Source organism: Mchenga conophoros, linkage group LG11 (assembly GCF_057382185.1).
Source record: "Mchenga conophoros isolate Kocher_MC1m ecotype Shallow Benthic linkage group LG11, M_conophoros_male_GT1.1, whole genome shotgun sequence".
Lineage (NCBI taxonomy): Eukaryota > Metazoa > Chordata > Actinopteri > Cichliformes > Cichlidae > Mchenga > Mchenga conophoros.
The window spans coordinates 22,968,732-22,980,337 of NC_140536.1; the positions used below are offsets into that span (position 1 = coordinate 22,968,732).

The window sequence follows — 11,606 nt, forward strand, 5'->3', positions numbered from 1 at the left end:
TGGAGGATATAAGATAAGATAAGATAAGATAACCTTTATTAGTCCCACACGTGGGAAATTTGTTTTGTCACAGCAGGAAGTGGACAGTGCAAAAGTTATGACGCAAAAATTAGAATACAATAAGAATAAATACAGTACACAACTGTACAGAGTAGAATAAAATAATATACTATATACAGTAGAATAAAATAGAATAAAAATATACAATAAGATAAAAATAGAATACAAATACAAATACTATATACAACTGAGTAAAAATACAACGATGCCAGAAAAGATTATTGCACTTAGTGTTATTGCACATGTGTGGATGTGTGTGTTTGTTCAGTTAAAGTCTTTGTTGTGGAGTCTGACAGCAGTGGGGAGGAAAGACCTGCGAAATCTCTCCGTCCCACACCGTGGGTGCCGCAGTCTCCCACTGAAGGAGCTGCTCAGTGCTGTCACAGTCTGCTGCATGGGGTGGGAGACGTTGTCCAACAGGGATGACAGCTTAGCCGCCATTCTCCTGTCACTCACCACCTCCACTGGGTCCAGAGGGCATCCTAGAACAGAGCTGGCCCTTCGGATCACCCTGTTCAGTCTCTTCCTGTCCCCAGCAGAGATGCTGCCGCCCCAGCAGACCACGCCATAAAAGATAGCAGAAGCCACCACAGAGTCATAGAAGGTCTTCAGGAGTGGGCCCTCCACTCCAAACGACCTGAGTCTCCACAGCAGGTACAGCCTGCTCTGCCCTTTCCTGTAGAGGGCGTCTGAGTTATGAGTCCAGTCCAGTCTGTTGTTCAGATGAACACCAAGGTACCTGTAGCTGTCCACAGCCTCAATGTCCATACCCTGGATGTTCAGTGGTTGCAGTGGAGAATGCTTGTGCCTGCGGAAGTCTACCACCAGCTCCTTGGTTTTACTGGCGTTGATCTGGAGGTAGTTCAGCTGGCACCAGTCCACAAAGTCTTGAGTCAGTCCTCTGTACTCCTTGTCGTCCCCATCAGTGATGAGGCCGACTATTGCAGAGTCATCAGAGAACTTCTGCAGGAAGCACTGGGTGGAATTGTGGGAGAAGTCTGCAGTGTAGATGGTGAAGAGGAACGGAGCCAGAACCGTTCCCTGTGGGGCCCCCGTACTGCAGACGACCCTGTCCGACACACAGCCCTGAGTCCTCACATACTGTGGTCGGTCGGTGAGGTAGTCCAAAATCCAGGTAGTGAGGTGATGGTCCACTCCAGAGTTCACCAGCTTGTCCTTCAGAACCGAGGGAAGAATAGTGTTGAAGGCACTGGAGAAATCAAAGAACATGATTCTCACAGTGCTTCCAGCGGTCTCCAGGTGAGCGAGGGAACGATGTAGGAGGTGAATGACGGCATCATCCGCTCCAATGCCAGGCTGGTAGGCAAACTGAAGTGGGTCCAGTGATGAGCTTGTTAGGCGCCGAAGCTGAGCCAGGACCAACCGCTCCAGGGTCTATATAAGTACATTGTAGTTGCTATGGATCATTTCACCCAACAAGTCAGCAACAACTGGAGCTGAAAAGATCTTTTTAGACTTTGTACTCAAGTATCATCATCAGGGAAATGAGTTGGCCATTATGGAACAATATCGCAGCATCCAAGCCTGACAGACAAAGCCTTGTTATACAACTGAAAACAGTCAAAGGTGAGAGATTTCATTGATCAGTCCTCTTTTCAAACATTTTTACAAATAAAAGAAAACAGAAGATTTGATGAAGTAGATGACTGAGATCCATATCCACAGCCAACTCCCACAACAAAATATTTGTTTCACATCAGAGACAGAGGAAAGATAATATAGTACCTTAGGTCATCTATCGATTACACACAGAAAAAAAAAAGTTCTCCACTAAGAGTAAAAGACAAAAGTTCATAGTCAAATGTTGAGTTTATCATTGTTATCAACTGTTGTTCATGTTTTCCTGGTAAAAATTAGGTGTGAAGTGGAATGTCTTTAAGTAATGCAAATACTCGGGATTTGTTAATGTCACAGACATCAGATAACAGGAAATGATGACGTGGGCTAAAGCAGGAACAAATCTAGATGCATGACTCCCTGATGTGTCAAGCACGTAGCTTTAGTTGTATAAAACTGGTTCTAATACTCCTGTCACAGGTACAACTTCTCATGCAGATGAGGAAGAGACAAGCATGGGACAAGGTAAAGACAAGTTTCATATTTCTATGAGAACAAACATAAAGTTTGATATATCTTTAATATTTACATATTTTTTAATTTTGTGATTGCTTTTTCCTCATTCTTGGTAGAATCTCTATTGATTTAGGTTTCATCAAAGACGCACCATGAGGATGAAAGAATGTGTTTTTATTTTTGTGATCATGGCAATTTCTGAAGCATTCTCCTTAAACCCAGTAAGTGATTAGTTGCATAGTGATATTTCAGAAATCGTAAATATCAATATGCAAAGAGAACTTAAAGATATTTTTTTTTATTATTTGTCTGGTTTGTTTTGTAATCAAGTTTGTTGAACAATAATACTGAATATTAAATATCAGCTACAAACAATGATTTTGGTTTTTCAAAAAGAAAAACAAAAATTGTAATTTTGCATGTTGACCAACAAGTATGGAGTGTGTTTTCTATCAAAGCTTAAAATGAAAAAAAAAAAAAAAAACATTTATTCACAGTACTACATACAGTATGTTAAATGATGGAACATTTATTTTAATATTATATTGATATTTTTACAGAATGGGCTAGAAATAGTGGGTAAGTTCTATTTTTTTAATTTTCCACATCATTTGATGAAATTCAATTTTTTTTTAATATTAAAAAAAAACTGTATACAAAAATACCTCATCTGTTTTTGTAGATGTTGGTGAAGTGAAGGACATTCCTGAAATAAACAAGGGTAAAGTTCAACATCTACTTATAACTAAACCTTTTTATAAGGAGATTTTTGTTCTTCATGCAACTGTACTTGAATATTAGTGACTTGTTTCTAATTTTTTAAATTTTATCTTAGAATTTTTACATGATGATATTTTGGAGGTGAGTTTTTTTGTATGAAGATAAAAATGTATTTGTTCTAAAAACATCTGTGTGCATAGTAACTTTGCATTATGTCACAATATACATGTTTCTTACACTTTAGCCTATAGGCAAGCAGAGGAGTACCATTATTAATGAAAACATCCTGTGGACATCTCCAGTCCCCTACCTCTTAAATAATGACCTTGGTAAATATGTATTTTCTTATAAATACACCTGAAAGAAGTCTTTATTTCTTTATTTCTATGGGAACACATCTTTGTGATGTCATACCTGAAAATGCATTTTTTCCATGTCAGCTGGACGCTTTTGACACATAGAAGCCACATATTGAAAAAAAATACAGCAGCATGTGCGAGTGAACAGAGCTACTTTAATGGAATAGTTTTGCAAAGCAACCACCCACGCCTTTGCTAAAATTTTTATAGCTCCATGCTTTATAGCCTTACAGTAAAATGCATGGGCAAGGCTAAGGACCTTTATTGGTTGTCTAAAATATCTTCTTCTTTTCTTTTAATCTCTATAACACAACAACGGTAGACATTAATTCTAAAGGAGTCATTCTGAGAGCCTTTGACCAGTTCAGATTGAAATCATGCATTGACTTCAAACCAAGGGACTCTGAGGACTATTACATTTCTGTCAAACAGTTAAATGGGTATGTTTTTCTGCTCTTTGTTGTTGTTGTTTTTAAAAATAAAATTTTCTACTTAGCTGTAATTAGCATAAATATTCTAAAAATGACTATGCTGATTTTTCAATTAGACTTTTTGTTCGTTTAGCTTAGTTTAATTTGTGATATATATATATGTGTGTGTGATATACTTCTGCTCTTGCTCTTGACGAAGGCGGTTGCACTTTTCTCCTCTCCTCCTCCTCCTCTCCCTTAGCTTCCCTGCTTAGCCTCTTGTGTCCTTGTCTAGTCTCGTGTTTTTTTGTATTACTTTTCCCAGGAACACTCACTCACAGTCTGTTCTCTAAAACCTAAAAGAGGAATTATGGATTGGATCAACTGGTCCCTAAATGCAATTGACACCCCTTTCTCAACGAGAAGTTTGGGCTTGGGTGAGCCTGAGTGCTGAAGATATCTACCTATTTGGAACCATGGTAACAGGGTTCTGGCTGATCGGAGCTGGCTTGGCCCTGACTTATCGAAGAATTAAGAAAGCGGAACCGGCTGTTCAAACCCCTACAAGGCTGCCCACTGGGATTGAAACGATGTGATTGAAACGATTGCTGCACTCAATGGGCTCATTGAGTGCAGCACGGATAAGATCTTGGAAAGGCTACGGCTGCTGTGAATACTCAGAATAAGATCTCTGACTGCAGACTGGATTACATCTCAGAGGGCTAGCTCGGAAAAACATCTCTGAACGCAAATTGGATGACATCTCGGGGAGGCACACTGTCGTGAGTTCTCAGAATCGGCTCCTTGAGCACAAGAAATGACAACATCACAGAACGCAAGTATGGCGAAGCTCGCGGCTCTCCAATGGGAGATTGAGAGACCAGTGTTAGACTGTAGAACTGCTTTGAAATTCATATGAGCTGTTCGCACTAAAGTAAGAAACACCATCACTTCATGTTGATACCCTCTCGGCGCCAGCTGCGGTCGTAAGGTTGCAGCCGAACAAAAACACCCTGATAACGACTGTTTAGACTGTTCCTTCCCATTCCATGCAAGGCCACCTGGGTTGGCTGGAAGACTGTTTACTTAGCCTAGCAGGGCGAAGGACACTGTCTCAGCTGAACTCTGGACACACACACACATACATATACACTGATATGCACACACTCATCCCCCCTTCCTTTCCAAATGCCTTCGACGCTTATTCCCTTCCGATGCTGACGGTGGATCAAGGAGACCAGCGCACAGGCTGCAGGACCGGATACTGTCTAAATCAGCTGTCTCTCACCCTTTACCCACCCCTGTTGCTTGTCATGTGTTTCTTTGGTGTATTAAGAGTTTTTTCATGTGCTTTGTGCAGAGGTGTTTTTTTCTGTTCTCAAACTGTTGGAGCTCAGTCTGGGGGGGGGAGTTATTTTTTCTCCTTATCTTTCCTCATGTGGTGCATTTTCCATTGTTATACCTCTCTGACCTGTCTTCCCCATGTGATGTTTTGTGTAATGTATGTATGGCTGGAGGGTAAGATGGCGCCGCCATTGCGCGCAATAGGTCAGCAGCCTTATGAAATTCCCCCTTATGGGACTAATAAAGGTATATCAAATCAAAATATATAGTTCTAGCAAAAGAACAAGATGAATACAGTGAAATTTTTAAGAATGGTTATGTTTTTGTTATTTCTTTTCTGATTTATTTAATTGTGATTTTATAGATTAAACTAAATAAATTAGAGAATACATAACTAGTTATAGGACAAATATTCATCAGTGTTCTGCCTTTAATTTCAGATGTTGGTCATACATTGGACGAATACTTTCCAATGGACAGGAACTCTCCATTGGAATAGGCTGTGGTTACATTGCAATTGTTGAACATGAGTTCCTTCATGCTCTTGGCTTCTACCATGAACAGTCCAGATATGACAGAGATGATTATGTGACGATTAACTTTGAAAACATCCTAGAGGGTTTGGTTAACACTTATACTAATTATAACAATGTTAATGTCTTTGTTCAATATTTCTATTCAAATACTTATCTTAAAGCTGTATAAAGCAGTCTGCATAAATGTAATAACCACTCTGAAATTGTTAACATAAAATCATAACTATTTAATAATCTGAGATTGAGTCATAAAATCAATGAAATCACTATAGTGAGTATACAAAATATTTCCTTTTATGATTTGACCTTCTCTCATATTATCAAAATATTTTCAGTTAAGTGTACTGTATCTGATGTTTGACTTTTATATATGATTTTTATAGCTTACAAGCACAATTTTAGAATAGTCGGCAGTGATGAGAGCACCACCCATGGAGTCCCATATGACTATTTGTCCGTGATGCACTATGGCAAAGATGATTTCACCAATGGCAATGGATCTACAATTATCACCAAAGACCCCAAATTCCAGAATCTTATTGGTCAACGACTGGAAATGAGCACTAGTGATGTTCAGGAGCTGAATCTACTCTACAAATGCAGTAAGTGCTCAAAGATTATGGGGACCAGCATCCAGTTTTAGGAATACTCTGGGATTACTGGTTAAAATTACTAAGGACACCGTGAGAATATTGTGCTCTTAACCAATAGAAAGTAACCATTTTCTTTCTCACACTCACATTTGTAAATAGTTTTTACATTGTTTTTAGAGTTACTACGCGCATTTAAACTTAGTAGGGCTCTTTACTAGGGGTTTTTACTTATATTCACGAGGCCATAAATTTATATATTATTGAATTCCAAAATATCTATTATGATCACTTTTTGAACTGGCACAATGATCAAGTCTATTTGTTTTAAGAAAAGTTCAACAAGTCACAATTATGATTTGAAAATAATTTAAACAGACAACCATGCTCATATTCGCACCTATGGTCAATTTATAATCAGCAAATAATCCCACTCTATTTGTTTAATTCATACAAAAAACAACATACCGGGATTGTCAGGCTGCGATTTCAGCAATATCATGAGTACTCCAATAATCAACTTTCTGTTGCTCATTGTCAGTAATTAACTAAGCCTAAAAGTGCTGAATGTGTGTAGAAAATTGCTCACGTGAAAACAGTTCACTCCCTTGAGATGACAGTTTTGTGAGTTGACAATTTTGCCTTTTCCCTCCAACCTTCCTTGAAAAAAAAAACTTGCACTTTTAATTGATCTCTACAGGCTCATCCATTGCCTTTAAGATGTACTGTGGCTTTACTAATGGGACCATGTGTCAAATGAACCGCTGTTCAAAGAGTGGCAATGGCTGGGAAATGGTAACTGGTGTTTATGGTGGTCCCAGCTCTGACCACACCAATCTGCCCAGTGGAAATGGTAATCAAGGTAAGGTTTCAAATATTGCATTTTTTTTATTGCAGTGTTTAATATACAGTTTTAAATGGAAAATGTAGTTTTCCACCTCAGCATTACTAACATCAAAAGTAAGCTGCCAGAGATAATAATAAATACTTTTGATACTTAAAATTTAAAGATAATTTTGAACTGTATTGTAGGTCAGGATGCGGGTTACTTCATGTATGCTAGCACAGGACCAGGTCAGGAGGGAGACTCAGCCTGGCTGGAGACAAAGAGGATGAGTCCCCAGAGGGAGTGTCATGTCCAGTGTCTGCAGTTCTACTATTACCACAATGGGAGCCAGACAGACGAACTTAACATCTGGATCAGAGAGTTTCAAGATGAATGGGACTCCACAGGAACTCGCTACCTCATGGGACAGATCAGTGGTAATGAATCATTTGCGTGATTATTTATGATGATTTTCTCCAGAGAAAGTATAAATGTTTCATATTTCACATTTTGTCATGAAGACATACGTCACATTCACCTATTAATCTAAAAATTCTAACTTCAGGTCCACCAACATCTCACTGGACTCTCCACCATGTTCCTCTAAATGCCACCAAGCAGTTCCAGGTGGAGTTTGAGGTTCGTAAAGGAGCAGGAAACTCTACAGGTGGCTTCTCTATTGATGACATCAATCTGTCAGAGCTCGAGTGTCCAGATGGAACCTGGCAGATTAATGATTTTGAGAGATTTTGGAACAGTACTCATACTCCGGCCCTGATATATAGCCCAAGGCAGTATTCCAGTGAGGGCTATGCTTACCGGGTAGCGTTATATCTAAGGCAGACAGATTTTGGAGTATATGTGCATCTTGTCTCTGGTGTCTATGATGACCAACTGAAATGGCCTTGCCCACAAAGGCAATTTACTGTTCAAATGGTGGATCAGAACCCCAACATCCAGCTACAGATGTCAAGGCAAATGAGTCTCACCACTGACCCAAATCTGCTCACCACCACTGGTACGTTTGCAGAAAAATGAAGTAATGCTTAAAAAATCTACTAACTAAATTATTGACCACTATGTTACATATGCTTTCTATAAATAGGTGTTCCCTTTTGGGGAAAACCTCGTGATGTTGGAACTCAAATTGTTGATGAGAACAATGAGCTCATCTATGCTAATAACCTGTATGGTAGATATTATTTTGCATCTTTGGAAGACATCAAATCCAGAGATTATCTCAAGGGAGGGAGTGCCATTTTCATCTTCAGTGCACAAGGCAAATTTAAATATTTTCATTGTTAAATTTAAATATTGTACTTGAAACTTTTACAACAGAAATGCATGAAGTGATGCAAGTTTCTGTATACATATTTTAAATTTCTTCTTTCAATAGATCTCACTCCTCTAGTTAATGGAAGTTCACTGCCATGTCTTCAAGTGAGAACAGTTAATATTACACATCCTCCTGGAGACCAGGATAAAGGACCTTGCTCATCACGGTACAAAATTTATTAAATTAGGATTCATATGAAGAGAAAACATATCATATGAAACAACATACAAATTCATAAGAAAATAGCAGTAAGCAGTTTGTATGTCTGTTGTTACTAGATCTGAAAGCTAGTGCACACTAGTGCTAGAAACTCTAGCACTGACTTCTGCACCCATGAAAGTTTTAATAGACCTCTCGAAAATGCTTTTACAGGATCTCAACCACCACAATTCCAATTCCAGACACAACAGATGGCAGGTACTCCACATTTTTTTTAATAAATAGAATGTGTTTCTTGCAGCCAGAAACACTAAAACTCTTACACACATAAGAATTTTGACCTACCTGTTAAAAATACTTTGTTGTTTACAGGATCTCACCTACCACAATTCCAATTCCAGAGACAACAGATGACAGGTACAACAATCATCTGTTTGTAAGATCGTGTTGTTGTCACAAGCTGTAAACTCTGCTGGACCTGAAATTTTAGACATTCTACTGCTGAACACAGTATAATTTTGTGCTCAACACAAAAAGCTTTATTTAAGGATAGTCATCAGCAAAACTTATAGTGAAGCAGCACATGCAGAGGCTTGGTGTACCAATGGAGGAATAGGGTGAGATGGTGAAAGCTGATCTGCAGTGGTGAACACTTAATGGAGTAGACAAAAGAAAAAGCTCATTTTGGAAGCTGTAATCATTTCAATATTTGATGCAGGATTTGAAATCAACATGTTATTTTCACATACATACCGTATAATGCTTTGATTTACACATGACCTTGCCCAGTGATGATGATGACACTAGTAATGCTAATATTAAAGTCTTTTGTCTCTGCCCATGTATTTCTTGCATGGGTAATAATGATTTATGCAGTGACCCACAAGAATATAGTCACCAGCCAATCAGAATGTCTGTAATTCACATTTGCCATAATAATGAATTGTTTTCAGTACCAATGTGTAAAATTACAAGACAACTGAGTGTATTATTTGTTGCAGCTTACAGCACACATAGATTATGCCCAGTAAAACACAACAGTGCTGATGGCGATGTACACCTTCTTCTGAAATGTATAACTCATTTAATTCCTTAATTCGTTTCTTTGTGTTTTAGCCTTTTTGGATTCTCTCCTGGTATGATGGCCTCTCCTTTCCTCACACTCCTGCTAGCGCTGCTGCTTTTGATACCCTGATGTGTATTTCATCCACATCTGGAATCTTTACATGAGCAGCACAATTGACGCTGCCAGATTACTTTTTGTTATTTTTGGATTTTGCTTCTGTATGACCTGATAACTATCTGTTCCTTTTTGATTTATTATAGATGTTTCTAATATAATGATTTGCTTTTTTGGTGGTGAAACCTTTCATTGTGGTTGTTGGTTTAATAATAATCATTTGCAACAATGTTTTCATTTTGTGTATACAATATAGCGACTAAAATAAAGCAAGCAAAAAATATGTAAAATATGTGTAGCTGTTTAAACTGCTTTTGACCAATATCAATTTATAATCATATGACAGTTTTGTTTACTGCAGTTTTCAATCATGTGCAGTCCACATAGTTTGAAGTTACTATAATATAGTGTGTGTGGGGGGGGGGACTATACTACTATGATTAGCAACAGTGTGCCTTCTTGGATGTTGGCGTACCGATGCTCAACAAAAATAAATAAATAAATAACCTTTAAAACAAAATGTAAATGAACTCTTCTTGTGATCAATTTAGTTTCATTGATTTTACACACATATAATTTCTTTGGTTTGGCACCCATGAACGACAGCTTTTCACACACTCCCCCCTTCTGTTCTCCCATCTCACTATAAAAAAGGAAAATCTCATTAGTCCAATCACCTCCACCTACAGCCTCCCTTGCACCACCCTTCCCCTGCAGCTGACCCAGGGACCACAGCTCCACCACACACAAACATTCTTGGTTCATGGTTTTTTTCAGCGTTACTTGGATTTTAATCATTTGGCAGTGGTGAACATAATTTACTAAGATAGAGAAATTAATTATTTTGACTCATCATGGCAGCATGGAATCCCAGTGGTGATAGGATTAGGGCAGGATCCCCAAGGGTCTAGAGTCTAGACACTGGTAGTGGTGAAGACGAAGATGAGGACTGGAGCTCTGAATGACTTGGATATGGTGGATATGCTGAGGAAGTGGGTTGCATAAACGAGAATCTGAAAGGCAAAATGGAGGGCACTGAAACCACACTGAGTGCAGGTTGATTAGCTAAAAAAGGGACAAGAAGATGATTGGATTAGAGTAATGTCTGTACTGAGACTGACGTTTGTAATGAGCTTTTTACATAAGTATTAACAGGATGCTTCTCTACCTCAGTAAAATGATTGAATGATCCAGACCAAACCACCAAAAGGTGGGGCTGATGTCACTTGGCAATATAAGGTATTATGTCTATCAAACACACACAGGCACACAACTACGCCAAAATGCAGATTGCACTGAAGTATTCCCATATGGTAATACTTCATTGCAATGACGTTTCATAATAAAACATTAATAATCACATCTTTCTTGTATAACAAATATCTGCAAAGTTAGTATGCCTTTGTTGATTACTAGTCACTTCCTAAAAAAGCTTAAGCTGTGACATTATTTTCATACATAAGATACCTTTTGGCTTTCAAGTGATGCAGGAGATATGTGTGACTAAACCATGACATCATGCAACTCCACTCAGGATCACTCATAATGCAGCGATTTTAACTTAACCCTTGGATGTATAAGTGAGTCAAAAATGACCCTGTCGGGTTGTTTTTGCTTGCAATACTTTTGTAATGAAAAGTTGTAATTATTTCATATTCTAGCTAAATATTTAAATATTTAAATTACCTTTTGTACATTTTACAACATTTTTGTTTTTGTTTTACTACTACAAACTTCCATAAGTGAGTCAAAAATGACCCCCATTCATTTCCTATGGAATTTCATGTGAACCTTTGATTCTTATCAACTGTCAGGAATATATACCAAATGGACCATAAAGAGTGTCACTGCTTAAGAATAATATTTTACACAGCAATAACCAGTGTTGGGGAGTAACGGAATACATGTGAATGTGTGCGTGAATGGGTGGATGACTGGATATGTAAAGCGCTTTGGGGTCCTTGGGGACTAGTAAAGCGCTATATAAATACA

The 11,606-nt window shown here is 38.3% G+C and overlaps 1 protein-coding gene across 1 annotated transcript; it reads left to right on the plus strand.

Moving 5' to 3' along the window:
- The first annotated feature begins 2,106 nt into the window (after positions 1-2,106).
- On the plus strand, positions 2,107-10,083 carry LOC146564073 (meprin A subunit beta-like). Its single transcript, XM_085290351.1, has 17 exons — positions 2,107-2,163; positions 2,271-2,375; positions 2,715-2,733; positions 2,837-2,875; positions 2,990-3,015; positions 3,119-3,203; positions 3,556-3,673; positions 5,428-5,606; positions 5,907-6,125; positions 6,814-6,975; positions 7,146-7,376; positions 7,505-7,957; positions 8,045-8,218; positions 8,336-8,441; positions 8,648-8,692; positions 8,807-8,851; positions 9,551-10,083. Exons 2-17 carry the CDS (start codon positions 2,307-2,309, stop codon positions 9,627-9,629), a joined length of 2,049 nt encoding a protein of 682 aa, XP_085146477.1. The 5' UTR covers positions 2,107-2,163; positions 2,271-2,306; the 3' UTR covers positions 9,630-10,083.
- Positions 10,084-11,606: the final 1,523 nt, after the last annotated feature.

Coding starts and splice junctions, on each gene's coding strand:
- LOC146564073 (XM_085290351.1), top strand. CDS start 2,307: ATGAGGATGAAAGAATGTGTTTTTATTTTTGTGATCATGGCAATTTCT. Junction 7,377..7,504: donor CCTCATGGGACAGATCAGTG/GTAATGAATCAT, acceptor TTCTAACTTCAG/GTCCACCAACATCTCACTGG. Junction 8,693..8,806: donor CCAGACACAACAGATGGCAG/GTACTCCACATT, acceptor TGTTGTTTACAG/GATCTCACCTACCACAATTC.